Source organism: Schistocerca gregaria, chromosome 3 (genome assembly GCF_023897955.1).
Source record: "Schistocerca gregaria isolate iqSchGreg1 chromosome 3, iqSchGreg1.2, whole genome shotgun sequence".
In the NCBI taxonomy this organism is placed as follows: Eukaryota; Metazoa; Arthropoda; class Insecta; order Orthoptera; family Acrididae; genus Schistocerca; species Schistocerca gregaria.
Genome location: NC_064922.1, coordinates 579,704,908 through 579,726,932, shown reverse-complemented (window position 1 = coordinate 579,726,932; position 22,025 = coordinate 579,704,908). Strand labels below are relative to the sequence as shown.

General features: G+C 40.9%; 1 protein-coding gene across 1 annotated transcript in view; it reads left to right on the top strand.

Moving 5' to 3' along the window:
• The first annotated feature begins 1,800 nt into the window (after positions 1 to 1,800).
• LOC126354569 (protein cueball) overlaps positions 1,801 to 22,025 on the top strand; it is a 164,637-nt gene continuing 144,412 nt past the window's right edge. Inside the window, exon 1 of the mRNA XM_050004314.1 lies at positions 1,801 to 2,079. Coding sequence (XP_049860271.1) covers positions 2,019 to 2,079 — 61 coding nt within the window. The 5' untranslated portion in view covers positions 1,801 to 2,018. The remainder of the gene's footprint in view (positions 2,080 to 22,025) is intronic.

The following is a 22,025-nucleotide window of genomic DNA, read 5'->3' as shown; positions in this document are numbered from 1 at the left end:
GGGAAAGTGCAAAGGGATTCCATTGCTAGCTTCGCAAGTAACGGGTATCTGAGGTTTATGAACCAGCAGATGCGCAAAGAAGACCAACTCTGCAAATAATCATTGCAGGCACGTAGAAAATATGATTACATACTCGCCGTGGAGTCTTCTAAGCGCAAAAGCCGCGCTAACATCGATAGCCCAAAAAATTTCGACACACAATCTGACTCTAGTGCGCCTCAGCGCCAGCAGAGGCCAGACACGTCAGCATACGAGAGACATCTGGCGGTACGCACCGAAAAGTCTTCAAGGAATAGTCTGGCGGCAAATTAAAAACTGGATTCGTCTGAAATGGCATCAACATGGTGCTTACGATATTAAACGCTGGTAATTATTAAACAGAAAATAATTCCACATATGTGTTGTATAACATAATTAACGTTTCAAATAACTTAAGTAGCATTTTCGTCAAATTAAAAAAAACCAGCTGATCAAAAACGTATATTTATTGACAGTTTCTCGCTGTATAGTTATAAATACTACAGCATGCAACATTATTAAGAAACTTAGTGAGTCACTTACCATGTGTGAAATGTTTCATTCGTCTTCCTCGTTCCTCCAGGATGATTCTTCGATCTTTTCTGCAGTTGAACGCCATACGGAATGGAATAGGATCGTTACTAAAGTAACCATCCGCTTTCATGATCCAATTATGGACGTGTTTTACGCGTCCACGACGTTTGTTAAATTCGCAACTTCGAGTATTCGTTTTCGGTGATGAACGATACGTGACGACACTCGTAAAGCAGTAGTCTATGAACGAAAATTCTAAAATCATGCATCCTATATCCCTTCTTTTCCATCCGTTGAACAAGCAACATAAAAAACAAAAACGCTTCCACAAGAGAAGCGTTTTGTAATTAATAGCTTCACGCACAATCACGCCCACTGTTACCTGAAATGTCGGCTGTCAACCCTGCGCATTACTAGGACCGCAAAGTAAAACGATGTAAAGAAGTGTGCTTGGCAATAAAATATTCGATGCAAAACAATTACATCTTGTATCTTCTGCAACATATAAGCTCTTATTATTTACCGTTCCCAACAAAAATGTAAATAAAAACACAACCTTAACCTCAACGCACGTCAAAACAACAGGTGCCATACTTATTTTGAAGGGCAGTTTAAATTGCTGCAACAGAGGTTGTGCCTTAGGAAGGGCAAATCACAATTAAGATAGTGTTATAGATAATCATACCTCATGAACAGCGGTGGACAGAGTAACATACACAAATACAAGTTCATGAAAATAATAATCACTGACAACAAACACTACCAAAACGTGGGGGCTATCGATTATTCAAACATGTATTTGCAGTGTGACCACCATTCAGTAACTAAAAGCAGCTGCCTAATATTTCGGATTAGGACGCGCGGTTCGTAAATCATTTCATATGGACCTTCTAAGGTACATTCTATGATTTCACATATATAACTGTTTTACATGTGTTCAGATGATGTATACTAAATAGCAGTAAAATAACTATCGCTGAGAAACCTGATTTTTCCCTTCAAATTCTGATACTATCATCACATAAAATGTGTAAAGATTACCCATTTTGTAGATAGTAGTGACTATGAATACTTGTAGAATCCAAGTCCACTTTCCTTTTGATCAATACTTACTAAATTTCCTTTAGGGCTAAAATTAAACATAATTTTTACGGTATGGATTTAGATGCTTCTCATTGTTTTCATTCTTCCTAGATGAGGTAGTGCGCTGTTTTCCTTTAAAATACGAGTAGCCATTCTCGACGAATCAATTTCTTTCCTGCGCGCCTTGCGGCGACACGGTTGCCATCTAGCGGCCAGATGCAGATCTACCTATACTACTACTGCGGTGCGCTCTGCTCAAAGCTCACAGCGTCTGTATGCTTCTCTGCGTGTTGTAGTATCTTTGGCTCGTCTGCGCAGTCGCATGTGTTGGTAGGGGAGTTTGCCGCTCAGCAACGTGCCGGAACAGCAGACAGCACTCAAAAATGAAGAAAATACTAATATTTCTGACTGTGATTCTTGTGTCTGAGAGGACCGATTGTTGGGGTAAGCTAAGAACAATTATTTGTTGTTGTATAAAGCTCCGTTTTCTTTTTCTTCATTAATAAACACGGAGTAATGTAGAAAGTGGGTTCTGCCATCGCAGTTCTTGCCGTCGTCACGTAGGCCCAATGACTCCGATAAATTATGTAACTGAGCACACGTTGCGTGTCATCGCCGGCCGGCAATTAAGTTGTTAAGTATAGATTGAATAATCAGTGTTTGTGCAGCCTGACAAAAATAATTTTTGTAATCATAATTCATGTTATAGGAATAAAATCTTGCATACGAAGTAACATATCGCATCGTTCGGGAAGATTCATAGTGTGCCGGACGATTTTGCCTACATTATAACGGTTAAATGTTGTGGAAATTAGGTAATCTCCACGAACTAACGCTTTGTTATTTATAAGTTAATTGGAATGTGCTGTAAATCATCAAGTGGCATTTTTGTGTTAATTTTTTTCCTTGTAAATATTAACTCTAGCGGACAATAGTCCCTCGATTCCGTTTGTACGTAACTGTTGTAGTATATTAATTCACTCAGTAAATTAAAACAACTATATTCGTTAACGCAGGTGCAATGAAAAAATTGGAGTGTTATTTCGTTTCTGGAACAGAGCAGTAACGTGCTGTTTTGCCCATAATGTAAGCTTGGATAAACTTCCTTTTTGTAGTAAATACATGTAGCAGTTATGGCTTTGTTGTTCATGTGCTGCCTCATACAGTGCATATGACATATCTTAATTCAGCAATCAGAAATAACAGCTCAAGTTAATCACTGGCGCACGTTCGCATACATTCAGCTCTTCACTATATTTCTAGGAATGATCGTGGTTACAGTGTAAATGGTTGATACGTGTCCAACAGTTTTAAATTGAAACAATTCTGACTTAGCAAATACGGGGATAATCCTTTAATACTTACCTAGGCTGCACACTGTGCATGCATGTGTAAATAGTAACAGCTCTTTACTCGTCAATTTGGCAACTTTTGAATCTATTTATTCGGCTAAAACTTTGCTCCTGTGCCCATAAATAGCCAATGAATGTATGATCTCACAAATTTTTATTAGCATATCGTTTATCCTACATGTGCGTGAGTTCAGCGGAAATGGATGATTGACATTCACAAAAAACGACATTCTTCAATAAGTATTTGCAAGCGCACCTGTTGCTTCATTTCCTTCCGCAAACGATGTTTGCAGTTACGGATATTAGCGGAATTGTCATTGTATTTTCTTTGTAAAAATCTACTTTCTCACATTCTTGCTATTGTTTTTTAGATTGTTTACCGTGTTCCGTGAGAATGCAACTTCGTTATAATAACGATAACAGTTTAATCCCCTTCTTGATTCCAGTTTTCAAACTGTCAGCCATCAAAACCCTCAATTCCGATACATTTCATGTAGTTTCCCTTGCAAGGTTACATGTTTAGTGTGAACTATTTTGCGCTTTTTATTCAATCATCGCATTGTTAAACACGTTGGATTTTTTTAAATTTATTTATTTCAATCGGACGGGATCCTCTAGTGACTGTAGTTCTGTCATGTGAGTAGTTTTTGAACTTAAACTGAATTTATTTGCCATTATAGTAAACAAAACACATCTCTTCAGTGCCCTCGAATGGTTTTATACATGTACAACGATAAGGGAGTAAGCAATTTGAAGAACTGCGGTGGCTGCTTAAGTAATAGTACCGTAGACCTTTTTGAAGCTTTACGCCTAGCTACCCATTTTCATCCCATTGCATTTCTCTCTCAAATCAACAGTACCTGGAACTCCTGTTATTTTCAGAAGCAATGAAACCCTCAAAAGCCATATTTTTGTATGTTGCATAAACCACAGCAAGGTGCCTGGCAGTGGGCGCTTCAGCTGTACACTGGGTCTTCCGTTCCGTGTGCAAAATGATCATGGAAATAATGTATCCTGTAATTAACTGTATCCAAAGTTTATAAGTAGACTTACTCGAAGTGGCCACATTTTTTTCATGGGGAAAAGTCTTTGGGTACGAGTTTTCACCACTTCTGTTTCGCTCTCTTCAGGGAAAGAGTATCTGTTGCACTTCATCGTTTACACTCATTGTACTTGCAAGCGTAATGTGGTATAGTTGCAGCCCCCCCTCCCAATCCCCGCAGTAGTGCTAGATATTTTGTTGAAGCGTTTTATAAACCACGTCTTTTTTCTGTGAATTGTAGTTTCCCACTATCACTCATCCATTTACGTTACCCACGACTACATCTTTATGATGAGAGGAAGGGGCTACTATTACATACACTGATAACCGATGTAGTGTCTACACACCTTTTTTTTTACTTCCTTCGTGGGGTGCACATTGATATTTTTGTTTACAGTAAGATAGATGGTGGAAAAATTGTTTATGGAGTTAACTTCGGGGGGCAGGGGAGGATGCTTAACGGTTTACAGTTTAAGAAGCAACGTTTCGCGACTTCGCCGTGTTCCTTAGAGCGAGGCCATATTTGCTTGTATTTGGAGATATCGTGGTCTTTCTTGCCAAATTGCAATTTCCTGTCGTTTCACCATTTTTTATACCCTGCGGCGTTTTTGCCTCGTCTCGAAGGAATGAGTGGAAGAGACTCACTCCGTTCCTTCTCAACCTCAGTTTCGTAGCAACAAATACCCATCTACGGCGATCTCCCCACCGACGATGCATTGAAAACTAACAACAAAAACAAATACTACGGACAGCAAGAGTAAACGTCAATGTGTGGTACTTGCTCCTGGAGTCATGTTGCGGCTGCTGCTGCTGTGATCGAACTGCGCTTTCACTGTTGCTTCGCTTTCACGAGATTTCCGTTCACCGACATGGCTATTGCTAAAATCACCTGGAATATCTTAAAAAAATCTCCTTTACGATCGGGGTCCGCCTACAGGCAGAACATAACGATAGTCAAGACGCATTTTAACATCTTCCATCCATGCTTCTAGCCACGGGGCGTCTGTGACTACGATGCTTGCATGTTCATTATATACGGAAGACCACACACGACTTGACCCAGCCAAAAGAAAAATCATACCTGTGTCTACGGCGATGTTCGAATAGGTGTCTCTGAAGTCTATCTAAAAAAAAAAAAAAAAAAAAAAAAAAAAAAAAAAAAAAAAAAAAAAATACTAGCCCTCTATAACGGCAAATCACTCGATTATCAGAATTGGAGAACACAGGATCGTCAGAAGAAATCTACTAGTATTAAACATAGACCTTAATTTGGGGGAGAACTTTCTGAGTACGTTTTGAGTAAAGCATTATATGGTAGTCAATCGTGGACTGTGGGAAAATTGCAAAATGAAGAGGATTGAAACGTGTGTTTTCCACAAAATCGAAGAGGAATTCATGGAACACACTGACAAGAATAATACACAAAATAATAGGAAATGTGTTAATTGAGATCGGAGTGCAACATACATCTTACGACATGCAGCTGTAGAGGGTAAAATGTAGGGTATATATATCCAACAAATAATTGCGGACGTTGAGTCGTAAGTGCCACTCGGAGATGAAGCAGTTGGCACCGGACAGGAATTCGCGGCGGACCGCTTAATACTCGGCAGAAGACTGGTGACACTAAAGAGCAAAAAAAGCTAGGAGGAGTTCTGCATGCGGGCGATAAAAGTGAAGATTTAGCAGGCTTTGGCAACAGTTGGTTTTTGTAGCAGTTTTTTTTCTTCTCGTCGGGTTATCAGGACAAATGGAAAATATAATATAGTGCACTTTCTCGATTTTTCTGATGCACTCATTTAAATCAGTGTCTTCTCAAAATAGCTGGACATGGAGTTGCTCCGATGCATTCTCTCACATCGTCCACAGTGACAGCTCCGCGATTTGCCACTTCATTGTTCAGGAGGATTTCGCGGGCGTACACGAGGGCCCTTCGGGGATAAAAAAAATTATGGACCGAAGATAGTTTCTTGCGTATCTGAGAAGAGGAAATTACACCTCGGCTTTAAAATAGATGAAGTGGTGTTTGATTTCCGTTTGATAAGAAACGTAGAAGACATTAAACGTGTTTGCATTTTGTTGATTACTAGCAAGTCGAAAGGATACTGATCTCATTCTAAACTATGAAATCTGTGAGAGAGTTTTTCGGATTGTTAGCGATAGTTACGAAGTTCTCTGCAACTACTGAAGCGCGTTAGTGAAGTACAGCCATTCTATTCCATGTGAGTCTTGCGTCTGCATCAATAATCTGCGAGCCAACTGAAGGAATGTGGCGGGAGTGCTTCTGGAACTATTGTGTTTGTCTCCCTTTCCTGTTACATTCGTGTATGGCTGATGGAAAAAATGATTCTTAGTAAACTTCTGTGTTAGCTCTAATTTTTCGGATTTTCTAGTTGTGGTTATTTCACGAGATACATGTGGGAGTAAGTAATATGTTGCACGACTCTTGCTGGAAAGTACTCTCTCGGAATTTAAACAGCAGCACTGTGATGCACAACGCCTCTTTGTCGCCACTGCCAGTGGAGTTTGTTGAACATTGTGATGCTCTCGCGCGGACTAAACAATTCTCTCTCTCTCTCTCTCTCTCTCTCTCTCTCTCTTTGTGTGTGTGTGTGTGTGTGTGTGTGTGTGTGTGTGTGTGTGTGTGTGTTGCTGTTAATCTTGTAAGAAGCAAGAAATGTCTAAAATAAGAATCGTCACATGAGATGTATTCGCAGTTGCGAATATGGACAGCCATCAGCTCGGTCATGAAATGACAGTGGAAATTTGTGCCGGACCAGGACTCTAACCCGGATTTCCCGTTAATCTCGAGAGGTCGCCTTACCATTAGGCTATCCGAGCACGCTTCAAGGCCAGACCTCAAACATCCAAATGTCGTCAACCATTTGAGTCTCCAGTCATGCATCCGTTATGTATATTCCCGTACAGGGAAGACATTTTAATTGAAAGTCGTGTGTCTGCTTTCGGCGGATAAATACGATATTGCAATGCAGGCATTGCAGTATCGTATGTAACAATCTGTTTCTAACGGATAATTTACCAGCATATAATGCTACTTCTACCGTTTATAAATCCTTTCCACCATGCATCACCGTTTACCAAAGTTGGTACGACTTCTGCTCCCACTCCCCTTAAAGTACACCGATTGCGTACTTCCCTTCAGCATTTCAAGAGATGTATAGATATTTCCACTCTGACAAGAGACCTGGAAGTAATCATCTATTCGAGAGCGCAAGTGCTTCAACGTATGCGTTGTGTAGTTGAAGCAGCTTGGGACAGGTAATAACGTAAACTTTCAGCCATCGTTACGTTCGAGTATCCCACTGACATAGTGGCACGCCTTTTACTTAGTCGTACTGTGTGAGTGTTGGGAGTTAGGGAAACGTAATGACTACAGAGACTGGCTTAGCCTTTCCGATTATGCCCTTTACGATATGAAACTGGAAGACCAGCTAGTTTGTAAATTTCAAGTGACGGTACTAGATATGTTCACTATTGTGCCCAACGATTTTAGTTCCTTTAGAGTCATTTCAGCCCAAGTCCTCATTTTATCTGGACTGCTGGGTTACAGTATATCATCTCCTTTTCCCTTGTGTGACCAAGCCCTGCTACCGTATATAGTCATACGGAACGAACATTCATAGTAACTAAGTTGATGTGTAAAGCTACTTGTTGACCAGACATACAATGAGCGTCAGAATGTACTGATTGTGATCGAAGCTCTTTCCTTGTCCACGTTTGCTTCCTAATACGTAATAAGAATACGGTTCTGCCTTGCGCAAACAAAATTTTTCCTCTTTTATCAGTCGTACATGTTTTGGAGAACTTGCTCCATCTTCAGGGGTTTTTATGTACTATCTTATTATTACATTTTGGTGTTCACAAGTCTGTTTGCATTTGCAGCTCAACCATAATTATTTCTTTCCAGTATGCAATTTTTTGTAGCTCTCGCGTTTTCGTGCTTCCACGGGATGTATTAATGGAGTTTCCTAACACACACTGTTTTGATGTTTGTGTCGAAAGCTGCACTCAGACAGCCTGCAGGAGCACGAAGGAGCGAGATATGCAAAAAACGACATACTGGAAGGCATTAATTATAGCTGTGCTGCAAATGCCAGAGTTGTGAATACCGATATGTAATAAGATAACTAAAATCCACCGAAGATAAAAAACTTCTCCGAAACAAGTAAGGGTAGTGGAACTGAAAAAAAAGTTTGCTCAAGCCAGAACCACATTCCCTTATTACTGTGCGATATTTATCCTTTGCATTTATTCTATGGTTAACTCTAGGTATACGGATATCAGATTGATTTTTTTTTTTTTTTTTTTATGGAGATAAGTTTGAGTTGACTTCCGTCAGGAGAGGTATGATTTCTGTACTGAAATTATATCTTAAATTGTGGAAAGAAGTAAAAAGGCGAAGGAAGAACTACGCCAAAGTTGTCTATGGAATTATTTGGATTCAAGAATTGAAAGACCAATAAATGGCTTCATCGCCCCATTGCTGGTGAGACTAAATTTCAGTTCTGCGCATACTCATTTCACTAATTAGTCATAAAGGTTTCAGATCTATGCATGGTCGTGATAGGCAGACGCCATTTTATTGGACGAGCCTGCAGTAAACGTCAGCCGTTGCCGCTACGAGAACCACTACCTCCATATAGGGGCACACCAGATGGCTAAAGAGAAAATTATCGCTGGAATAATTTTATAATATTCCTTTCAATTTCATGTTGCATAGGTTGTCTAACAAACCTGATAGCGGTACCTTGTTAAACCGCTGAACCTTCGACAGCTTTGAAGCCAATTGACACGAATGTGCAAAAGTTCGCTAACCTTTAATTTCAGCCAGTACAATAACATTAAAACCACTTGGTGTTTTTAATTAAACTGAAGAGATTTTTCAGAGCAATTCCGCGGAAAACTTAAGTAATACGATGGTTATTTCTCGGCAGTATGCGAACAGAATAGCCCAGTGAGCACGGAATATGGACTTGGCGTAAAATAAATAACGCCGAAAGTAATGAGGAGTAGCAGAAATGAGAATAGCGATACACTTAACATCAAAATTATGGGCCACAGGCTCGCCACAAGAAGTCTGTAGGTATCAAACATAAAGGTGTAGTCCAATGGCTGTAACTAATGTTCTCTTTTCCTGTACATCGAGAAAAGGAACATTAATTTATTTAGAGATTTACAATTGGCCTAATTACTATAAGAGCAGTGTAAGAAGTACATAAAGAACATACGTCTGAGCGAAGCAAATCCGGAGAATTGTATTTGTGACGAATGAAAAGAAATTCTAAATTGTTTTCAGAGCATTTGCAATTCTATCCATTGATTTCAAAGAAATACTTCTGAAGCTCCCGAAGAGAAGTAAAAAACCGCGCTATTAACAAAGGTATTATTTCTCTCTCTCTCTCTCTCTCTCTCTCCCTCTCTCTCTCCCCCTCTCTCTCTCTCTCCCCCCCTCCCTCTCCCGCCCCCTGTGGCCCGACGCAGCATCCCCACCCCCGACGCAGGTTTTCAGTAACTATGCTACACCGCTGAAGGCGAATGATGGAATTGTTCCTTTGAAATGTAAACGGCCGATTTTCATGTCCATCCATTCCAAGTAGAAGCTTGCGCCCCGTCTCGAATGAACTCATCACCGACGGATGCGATCAACCCTTCCAGACAATGTAAACACTGCTTACTGACGTGGCTAGCAACCAGAACATTTTAGTGCTTGAACTCGTCTCGAACTCCTTCATACGCACACAGGTTAACACACCTATAAATGGCACATGGCTTTCACCCCTACTCGTAGTTGTAGAAAATCCCTGTTTCATAGGCGTAATCGTCCGGATTCAATGTTAAACTGTTGTTATCCCTCTAACAGGATGGCTCAACCAGTCTTCACGTCTGAAGAAAGAAAGAGCGTAGAACTTCGAATAGAACCGTACCTACCACTGTAGTTTCAAAGTTTCGAAAGAATTGTTGCCATTTTATTTATTTTCTGACGGCATAACCCGGCTACTATAGTCATTCTCAGTTGCCGGTCATACCCCTATTTACCTGTCCTTCAAGCGGTAACTGTTCGGCCAGACGCACGACAAGGTAGGGCGACGTAGCGCGTGGTCGTCTTGAAACATACGGCGGGTTTCTGCACAGTAACAAGAGTTGAGGCTGGACAGCACATTAGCGCGCCTGCACCACTTTGCACTCCAGACGCAGATTACTGCGCACGTGTCACGTACTTTGGCAAAGTGAAGCACCTCTCTGGTCATTCAGTGTACTTCGTTGTCGGCCTTCAAGAACCCGAAACTCTACTCTCGGTCTTACGATGCTCTAGTTCCACTCTACTCTTGAGGAAAAAGCTTGTGGGCGTTATTGGTAGAGCACCTTCACTACTTTAGAGTATTTTTCCCCAAATATTCAAACTTTTTGTAACAACGGTATTTTACTGCTTTGTAGACTGCGTTGTACTACCTAAATTGTATCGTATTTGCAAGATACACAGAAGGTCCCTTATGAGTTGATGAGAACACAATGAAATAGAAAATTGTTTTCTACTGAGCGCATTAGTAATTCTGCCGCTTTTAGATGAAGTGATCAACAGCGTTATCGTCATATCAAAGCTGCAGGTGTTTTGCAGTCGTATAAAGAAACATTTAAACGTAAATATTAATTACGAATGATCGCTGCGGCTCCCATTGAAGTAGTTACGTTCAGGTATAATACACTGGCTGAAAACCGGTGTATTCCAGAAATGTTGTAAAATAGTGGTCTGCGATTGAGCTCCTAGGAGTTTTTTCCTCTTACTTCTATTCACAAATTGGTATTTGGATTTCTGCGTCGTCGCTAGAGAAGAGTTGCAGCATAAATTTGATAGTCGAGGACGTCACAGCTGCTTCTCAAGCGAATTTTTAATAACAAAACAGTATTACCAGTGTTGGAATGTAGAACAGGCTATTGTGGTGAAACTGTCTCGTTTATCACGACGTTTGTTAGAACTGAGCGCAGTGACTGAATGAGTGGAACATGTAGCTCCACGAGCAAATACAGCAGCGTGAGCATTTGGAGGCATATCGCTAGCGTTCGTACGTATTGTAAGCATGACTCGGGGAACTTGAAGAGGTAGACGACGTAGGTGAGAGCGCGGGTGGGGGGGGGGGGGGGGGGGGGAAGGTGAGGGCGTGTTCCACATCAGCGTATACTACGCTGTGAGGTAAGTAATAATCCGTCTGTGCAAAACTGCGTTTACCCACGGCACAGACCTGGTGAGATAACAATTGCGGTACTTGCAACCAGTGCAGACACTCGCATATCACTTGGTAAATGAGACCTGCTTTTCTAGAATAAAGAACTAGATAAATGGCACATAACTGCAGCAATAAAAATTCATCTTTTAATGGAAAAGTTGTTCAGTGCGTGTATATAGCGCATGTGGGTTGAGTTCCTAATTTCCTCTCCTCAGATTGTTCTCGCTACTAACGTGACTGCATTAACGCTCACAAAAGGAAAACAGCATCTATTTTCTTTTTAGAATGAAAAGGCAGGAAGCAGTTATTAGTGCCTTAAACCGGGATCACTTTGCCACAATTTCTGCCTGCCTAGCAAAAAAAGCGAAAGATAGTATTGTCTAAGACTTCCACCATGAATTTAGTTACTAAACAAAAACGTCATGTCTGTTGCTGTGGTATCACAAAAACGTGGGGCACTGTTACCTGCACTGGGGGCTACTTTAAGCCACCCAGCCATTTCTTCATAAAAAAGTGATATTATGATGATGGGACGAAGTAAACTCGATCAATTTCTGTAGAATAGACATTCGGGAGCATGAGGAACAAATAAAACACTAAAGTTTAAAGGTAACGACAGTAAATATTTTACGTCATTCAGAAAGTGTTGTGGTATATATAAAAATGTGGTACATTTCATCAGCCGACTAATATTAAGTTACATGATAAACTATTACGTTTTACACTACTTGCGAAGATAGTATATGTTAAGGATACTCTGCAGTACCTATGTAAGCCTTATGACACAAATTACTGAAGCTCTGTTACTTAACAGTAGCCGCGTTTTGTTGTGTTAGAGTGATATTTCGCATCAGCTCCTCTCAAGAACAAAATAGTTTAACTTTTTATTCTGACCTTTAGCATTTGGACTTCGTCTTTGCCATACAGTTCGCTTTAGCACCCTCATCTCTAACATCGTCCCGAATTCTGGAACATTCTTCTTCGTCATATAAAACTGTAGCATATAGTCCAGCTGCTAATTTATCTTTCAACATTTTGTGGTGCTGGACACCATCAGAGTAGTACCGCTCCATCTTCGTTTTGGGATTACTTTGGCCCGGGCCAAAGCGTAACTGATGTGGTCCTTTCAATCGGAAGTTATTGTGGTGTAATAGTTGTTAAAATATTGATGATCAACATTGAGTCCAGTGTTTCGAACACAGCAATTTTTTTGTAAGAACTCTAACCTTCTTGATCATTCTTCACTTAACGTAAATGCATACCGCCTTGGTTTATTGAATGTTAATGATTTAATTTTAGCGGAAAAAAAATACAGCGTTTTCCAGCTAGTGAGGCAAAGTTACGTACAAAGGGCTAAAGGAGCCCCAGTTTACGATATTGGGAATTTAAATAACTACACTGATATGACATACGGCGTGCTGCCGGCTATGTTTTATCGTAAACATTGAGGGTGACACGATATTAGTTGGTCGAAGAATAATTGCTTAGAACCTAAACCAGGCGTCAGTGTAGGAAACGGGCAGGATTCCAGCCTGTCGCCGTGACCTTAGCGAGCGAATGGCTGACACTGCATTCGCGATCAGCAGGGCAGCCAACCGACCGGTCTCGCCGCGACTGCCCAGCAGGTGGAGACAGTGGCAGGTGTCCGCCACGCGGCAGCTTAAGAAGCGACTGAGTAAACACCTCCCACCTCCTCTCCCCCCCCCCCCCCCCCCCCACTCCGTCCGTTTCTCGCATCAGTGCCGATCTACGGTCTCACACGCTTTGGCTTTGTAGCACATCTGCATGTACATCTGCAAATACACCGTTCGCCCAAAAGTTTCCAGACTGATTTTATTCCTGGCTTGTAAATGACGTCACTACGGTGGCAGTTTGAACTACCAACTGTAGGCAACAGATCTGCGTTCGAGCAAACACGTACCGTAAAAGTTATCTAAAAGGCTAATCGCAGAATCGCGTTTTTTGTTTTGTTTTTGTTTCTTTTTTGTGGGGGGTACCTTGGCGCTCGGTTCCTATTTGAGCTAGGAACATGGGGTGAAAAGTTTTCGATTGACCCCGGTAGCCAGGACCTGCTACCTTTTGTATAGCCATTCAGACATTTGTCTCAATGTAGCTATGTTACAGTATATTAAGCAAGGTTTGAAAGACGAACCGGAGCTGCCTCCCAGACAAATTGTCCGAATCGATTAATTCATTTTGCGAAAAATATTATTGGGCTTAAATTAATGTTCAGCTCATGGCGCAACCTGTATGCAGACCTTTAGGATTTTACATGCAAAAAACACCTTTTTCTTGAAGGTATTTGAAGCGTGCCTCTTCTAAATTTTAAACTTGTACGAATCGTCTCGAACCTTGCGCGAAGGTAGCTAAATAAATAAATTCAAAACGAATTTTTATCTAATAATCTTTATCCGCTGTCGAGATTCGATGGTTTAAAGACGAGCCAACTGTAGCATGTAAAATTCGTTCTTAGGTCAACTAAATGCATGCAAGCGGTTTAAAATGAACCAGATAAACGAAAAATTCATTCTCACAATAACATCGAAAACTCTCTTTCAAAAACATTGCTTAATTCGGATTTTACATGCGAAAAAAAAACATTTTTTGTGAGTTTTGTACGCGCTCCTCTTCTGTGTTTCAAACTTGTGCGGATCTGTTTGAATTTTGCAAGAAAGTAGGCACACGTGTAATTAAGTGTCGCCCTGTTGTTTTGTGAAAGCTTTATTCGGTATCAAGGTATAAGCAACATCGTGCGAAAGACAATAAAAAATGCTTTACAGGGTCAGTCGTCGTCAGAGTGAACAAAAATTTAAATCTTTTCCCAAGTTACGGCGGTCTAATGTCAAAATTATGGAAGAGTAAGTAAAAGGGAGAACCGGAATGAAAAATCCTCCTGTCATAGCACAAAAAAGACAAATACATCTTGGACAGAGTTAGAGATTTTCAAGAAGTGAATTATCTTTTCGAATTATGTGCAGCTTCAAAGACATTTAAATAAAAACATTTTGACATATCCGCTACTGGTTACGAGTTAACCCTACTTACCCAGCACAGTGAGCTCTCTTAGCTCCAAGGTGTTTACACACCTGCATCTTGCAAATAATAGGCGAAAAGCCTTGATTCTGTGCTCAAAATCCAGAAGATATGCCAGCCGTAGTCAACAGTGTGAAGAGCATACATGTAGTGGCTATAAACGTTTTTCTACGGAGATAAAAAATTCGGGGGGTGGATTTCTTCCTGGAGAGAGGGGGCGGGAGAGGGGAGGGGGAGAGGGCGGACAACGCAAAAACAATTTTCATTTTTGATTGGGACTTTTTTTTTTTTGTTTCTGAGGGGAACAGTTCTCCCTCAAATCCTCTTCCTACTATGTTTATGTTGAGAGATATAAGAACAAATAGACACAAATATAATTATGTGCTTGTAGAGAGAGTGGGATGCATCTACAGTAGGAAGTATCCCACAATGGGGATGCATGCATCTGAAAATTTAATGACAAGTTGGTCAATTGAACGACTTAAGAATTGCTATTTTCGACGACATTATAGCATGTGTCATGTTAGATGACCTGACATCATATGTCATGTTACATTGCTTGACCGAGCGAGGTGGCGCAGTGGTTAGACACCAGACTTTCATTCGGAAGGACGACGGTTCAATCTCGCGTCCGGCCATCCTGATTTAGGTTTTCCGTGGTTTCCCTAAATCGCTCCATGCAAATGCCGGGATGGTTCCTTTCAAAGGGCGCGGCCGACTTCCCAGTCCTTCCCTAATCCGATGAGACCGATGACCTCGCTGTCTGGTCTCCTTCCCCAAAACAACCAACCAACATTGCTTGACACGATGCACTATATATGACATCACATGACATGGGTGCTAATACTAACAGCCGGCCTTTATGGCTTCAGTCCGGAACCGCGTTGCTGCTACGGTCGCAGGTTCGAAACCTGCCTCCGGCATGGATGTGTGTGATGTCGTTAGGTTAGTTCGATTTAAGTAGTTCTAAGTTCTATGGGACTGATGACCTCAGATGTTAAGTCCCATAGTGCTGAGAGTCATTTGAACCATTTTTTTAGCTAATGCTAACAAGCAAAAAAAAGCGCAAATATGCCCCTGTTTTGAGTGAATTGCCTTTGAAACTGCCACACCAGTCTAAAAGCTAGTTTCTCTTCTTTTACATCCCAACTCAGCCCAAGACATATTCTTCTGTTTTATGCTATGATAGGAACATTTTTCATTCTGGTACGTACTGTCAACGTTGTTGAGTCACTAATCGCACTTCAGAAGCATCTGTAAATAAAGTGTTCGAAGTTCTCCAGATTGGATTGAAAAAGAAAAAGTGTGTGTGAAGTTAGTTCCACACACCATGACTACCGAACAAAAACAGTGACTACAGACGCCTGTTGCGAGTTGATCGAAATGCAAAAATTTTCTGGGATAAATCAGCACGGGTGACGAGAGACTTGGTGTTATTCTCAATTACCTACCACAAAACTACAAAGACCAGATATTCACATGAAAGGTAAACTATTTGACCGTGTAAGTCATCTCAAAGGATGACCTTTCTCACCGTTTCACATATCTTGTATTAATGCAGAACAGCAATTTCGAGCTGCTGTACTGTACATTGCATGGCGAAGGGTACACAGTATTAATATTGTGTTGTGGTCTTCAGCCCAGATACTGGTTTGATGCAGTTCTCCATGTTACTCTAGCCTGTGCAAGCTTCATCTCCCAGTACCTACTGCAACCTACATCCTTCTGAATCTGCTTAGTGTATTCATCTCTTGGTCTCCCTCTACGATTTTTACCCTCCACGCTGCCCTCCGATGCTAAATTGGTGATCCCTTGATATCTCAGAACATGCCCTACCAACCTATCCCTTGGTTTAGTCAAATTGTGCCACAAATTTCTCTTCTCTCCAATTCTATTCAATACCTCCTCGTTAGTTATGTGATCGAACCCATCTAATCTTCAGCATTCTTCTATAGCACCACATTGCGAAAGCTTCTATTCTCTTCTTGTCCAAACTATTTATCGTCCACGTTTCACTTCCATACATGGCTACACTCCATACAAATACTTCCAGAAAAGACTTCCTGACACTTAAATCAATACTCGATGTTAACAGATTTTTCTTCTTCAGAAACGCTTTCCTTGCCATTGCCAGTCTACATTTTATATCCTCTCTACTTGGACCATCATTTATTTTGCTCCCCAAATAGAAAAACTCATTTACTACTTTAAGCGTCTCATTTCCTAATCTAATTCCCACAGCATCACCCGATTTAATTCGACTACATTCCATTATCCTCGTTTTGCTTTTGTTGATGTTCATCCTCCTTTCAAGACACTGTCCACTCCGTTCAAATGACTGGCATATACATTTTCATTTGTCTTAATCTCTCTGTTTTCTTGATCCCTACGCGAGAGATACCGTAAGTAGAGGTAGCCGGGACGGGCTTTTGAGTCTCTGTACTCGGCAGCACTATTGCCTTGTTCCACCTATCTCAGTGATTCCACGTCGGTAAAACACTACAGCAGAGTGGATAAAATTGGAAACCACTATTTAAGGAGATAACTGTGCGGTACTAATAACAAATTCAGTGGAAAGAATGTGTTCCTAGAATGCCAGAGACAAGTATACTGAAGCAAATAGCACTGCAGGAAGAGGCTCCGTGAAGTACCAGGGGCAGTGTAATGATATTGGTACACGGAGATCCGAACATAAACGTGACAAAAGGAAAAAAAGTCTGATGTAATCTTTCCTGATTTATTTATAATTTTTATTCTTTGGCCAGTGAAGCTAGCAGCTTCAGGTGATTTGTAACAGCCCCAAACAGCACACAAGACGTTTAATAAAACAATGTGACGCTGCGACGCCATGTGTCGTGTAGGTAGAGCGTAAACTATTTTTCTGTCAGTGGATTATTGACGAACGCTGACTTTTAATTTTTTGAAAAAGATAAAACAGTGACAAGTCTTGGCTTGTAGATTCTCTCCACTACATCACGTTTATGTTGGCAGACATGCAGCAGAAACTGTTGCACGGCAGTGTCCATACATCGGTCTATGCTTACAGAATGCAGTTACGTAAGTCGACGTCAACACGACGCTGCAGTGCGTGCGTTAGAAGCGGCAGTATTGTATTCCCTACATACTGCGGTGTCATATGAAGAGAAATTTTTTCTACGAACTTATTCGGACGGGAAATATGGTAACGGGGAACAGTGTCGAATACTTTCTCTTTTTGTTGCTGGCACAACAATAATTTCAAGTACTGCCGAGTTTCATTATTAAGAATATTACTAACTTATAGCTATAATATACTTCCAGCGGAAATACGGTTGTTGCTGTGTGTCGCAAGGAGTTGCTACAACAAATTCTTCTATTCTCCTTGTGGATTATGTTCCGATGACTAAATCGTTGTCGACACACCATCACCACAGGAACTTGTTACTAAAATTAAAGTGCAAAGATAATAGTACAGCACGTCACCATTTCGTCATTGTTTCTACAATTTTTGTTACGTACGCAATAACTGTGGATTTAGTGTGGGTTAATGATAACAGTACGGACTTACTGCCTACTGACTAGAGGCCATTGACAGAGCGAAATGGCTCCGTGGATAAGGCCCTGAACTCTAGTCAGGAAGTACATCGGTTTGAATCCCTATCCGGTCATCTGAATTTGTTTCCCTCAGGTTTCCAAATGTTGATTCCCTATCAATTGAAGACATAAAGTTTGAAATGGATTCCGTGATCATATTTTTGCCACTTTATTTTACAGGTCTGTCTTGATCAAGACGCATCTGTAAAATAAAACGCTGACTACCGTACTTCTCTCTTCCTTTCCTGTAACATAGTAGGAAAATTCATTTTTCTTCTAGGTCTTATTCGAACGGGAGGAGGGCTAAACGTGATTTTTCTCATCTAATATATTTACCAAATTCATTGTATGTACTCGTTCTGTCTGTACGTTCCACAACGTGTATACCACAGGATCGATTTCAGCTGGGGAGCGGGGGTTAAGCGTGGTGGTTTAGGGCGCCTTGCCATGGTTCGCGCTGCTCCGCCCCCACCCCCGGAGGTTCGAGTTCTCCGTGTGTGTGTGTGTGTGTGTGTGTGTGTGTGTGTGTGTGTGTGTGTGTGTGTGTGTGTGTGTCCTTAGCGTAAGTTAAGTTGGGTAAAGTAGTGTGTAAGCCTAGGGACCGATTACCTCAGCAACTTTGTCCCATAGGAACTTACCACAAATTTCCAAAATTTCAGCCGAAGTTGGTATACATATGGCTTATTATTTGGAAAGAGGCACTGTGAGAATAAGAACCGCATACCACCTATAGCGATGGATTTATGGGTGTAAAGTGCTTGACATAGAAGCGTGACTCAAAATGTCTGGAACAGTTTCATCCAAATTTTGTGAATAAATGACTCATTGTTTGTAGAATTATTCGTTTAAAAGTACGTGGGGGGTAATATAACCCTACAGTCCCTAGTGTGGTGGAGTTGGTGTGAGAACTCGTAAGATTTAAGAAATATCTGATAACAACCGGTATCAGTATCAAAGCTATTGTTTTTGGGTTTTATTAAGGACAATATCGATAAAGTTTCCTCTTGTTGGGTTGGTGCTAGGGATGTAATGACAGTGACGTGGCACATTCTTCACCTGATACCTGGAAAAAAAATCCTTGTGACAGTGATACATCCTTAACCCCCCGATAGCTGAGGATCATGTGGAAAGGGATGACATAAAAGCGTAACCGAATTGTAACGTGTAACACGGCGGTGTGCAATGTAACTACCCTGGTACGTGAGGGACAACGTGATGCAATTGAGTTTCGAATTCGAAAGTTCGTCCACACAAGGGGCACCCTCTCCTTCAGCGTGGCTATGCCAGACCACACACCAACGCTGCAACATCTGAAACAGACACCTTGGGTTCACTGCCATCGACCATCCTCCATACAGTTACGAATTGACCTCATCCCATTTTCATCTGTTTCCAAAGCTTGAAGAACATTTTCGAGGACTTCACTTTCATAGTGATGAAGCGGTGCAAATAGAGGTGAAGTCGCGGCTGCGTTAACAAGATCAGATATCCTAGAATGATGGTATCAACAAACTGCTATATTGTTGGCAGACATGCGTTCGTCGCCAGGATGATGTTGTTGATAAGTAACTACAGAGGCATGAAAAATAAAGATGGAGAATGGTAATAACATTTATTTTGTTTAAAAAGTTGTAAGAGTTTTCACGTAAAGAAACTCAAAGGCGTAATTTTAAGAAGCCAATGTACTTAGTCACTAGGAGCCGCCTAATGCAAAACCTTTCCTGCACACTGTCGGTTAACGTTACTGATGAAAGGTGCCGTTAGGTCCCGGCCCTCGTGGACGCTCTACTTGTGCTTTGATAGTATGAACTGCGCAATGGTTCGACTCATCTGGGGATCCATCAATAAAGAGATGTCCATCAGTTTCTTGTATTTTCATCTATTAAAGGTAACGCTTTGTTTCTGTAATGAAATAGGCACATTGTTGAAAACGTACTGCCTTCCTTCATGTTTACGTCATATTTTGTCCTAGAGCCACGTTCAGCTGAATTCACCAAATGTTGGTCGTCAGTGCGCAAACAAAAACTCATTAGGAATGTTGGGAATGTCAAGAATTTCAGATTGTTTTGTTCGTCACAGTGTTAAGGGAGCCGAGCTAGTTCCTGATCCGAACTAGGAAACTTTCGATACAAAGATATTACAATTAGGATGGTAACCATTTTTTGTATATGTGAGAAGAAATAAAAAGTCAGCAGAATCATAAAATGACACACAATTTTCGACGGCACCATCTTCCAAAGGAATTTCCGAAACAATATGATAAAAAATAAGAGATTGCATGTCCAGCAGAAGCCGTTGATTCGAAACTCGTAAGAGCGCCATTTGGTCTTAAATAAATGGCCTAACTAACATTGGCTAGTTGCTGTTTCTACTATAAACAGTAAGTAAATTACAAATTTGTAATAATTGTGACATGGAATTCAGATGTGAGGATTCTCCAGCTAAGTGGTCCACTCATGAGATGGAATTAAGTGCAGTATTATCTTTTACTTCCTGGGAGTAATATATATAAAGAAAGCTATTCTCCTCCGTAAGCTGTTACTCTCTATTAGTATAAATATAAGGTGATGCAGACTCCAACCACTGTAAGAATACTCTTACCTGTTCGATCGTTTTTGTGTACTGCAACCAGAAGTCTCGCTGCGTTTCCGTGGGGAACACCCTATGTTACTTTCGTTTCCTTGAATTGTTCGCCGTTCTCTGAAGCGTACTGGGTACTGTTACTGAAACTCCAGTAACCCACGATTTTAAAGAAATGAGCTCCAATATGTAAAACAGTTCCTTAAGTCTGATTAGTGCTTTACATATAAGAAGCGTATCTGCGAGCGCCTTATTTTCTAATGTCGCGTGGATGAGTTGGTAGAATGTGAGGTGGTCGTTTCAAGGGGCCTGCGTTCAAATCCCTCGGAAGACAGTTTTTCAGTCTCTCTTTTTTTTTTAAGTAACTGTTTACATATGAAACAGTTACTAGGGAGATCATTTTCCTGACATGTAAGGAGGCTTTCGGAGTCAGCAGCAATGTTCTTTTGGCCGTCTGTTTTTGCTTCGTTAGTTGAAAGTAGCTAACCTATAGAGTAGATTTGTATAGATAGGAGTGGTGTTCTTTTACACATGCCCGAGAGAACACTACAACTAACTCTACAATTGTACTCTATAGGTTAGCTACTTTCAACTAACAAAACGAAAACACTGCCAAAGCAACATTATTACAGACTCCTGAAAGTCCTATTACATGTTAAGAAAATGTTCTGCATAGTAACTGTCTCACGCGTAAACACCTCAAAAAAGTTGTCTTCAGTGGCATCCTTTGGCGACCTTACGCTCTACTAATCGACCTTCTCGAAATCTTCGAAACAATCGCTAACAGATAGACGTTTCATGTGTTCTTTAATTCTGGTGTTACTTTCAGTTAGCATTTACGCATGTCCTACTGGACGACAGCACACAGCACGAACTAAATCGATGTTCTGGTTGATACTGTGTCGACATACAACGTCTGGTACCGATGTGAGAGACATCTGGAGGTTTCGGTGTAAGCTTCAAAAATTGAGAAAAGAAGTTGAAACCATGCTAAAAGTTTGTTGCAAGTCGCTAAATGCTCTCATTTTTAAATACTTGTTGAATAAAGTCCAAGTATTAGCGCACCGCCAGTCACGCTGCTTAAAGCTTCAAGACACACACATAGTGCAAGTGGAATACTTGCATTGTAATTAACTGACATCGCCAGGGACAGAGCGAGCCCCATATCAATGTAAAAAAAAAAAAAAAAAAAAAAAAAAAAAATTCTATTGCCCAGATCGCAGTTGATACATATCGTGATTACTGGTTTCAGATCATTGGATACGTGATGCATTGCCATCTGGCCATTGAAAGAAAGGAGGTAAACCGCAGAAAAGACACTCCCACAAAATGCTAAGTGTACTAAAATAAAAGCCATGGCTGCATCAACGAGGCACTGAGGTGTCAAATACATGTAACAGAGCATATACAGGGTGATTCAAAAAGAATACCACAACTTTAGGAATTTAAAACTCTGCAACGACAAAAGGCAGAGCTAAGCACTACCTGTCGGCGAATTAAGGGAGCTATAAAGTTTCATTTAGTTGTACATTTGTTCGCTTGAGGCGCTGTTGACTAGGCGTCAGC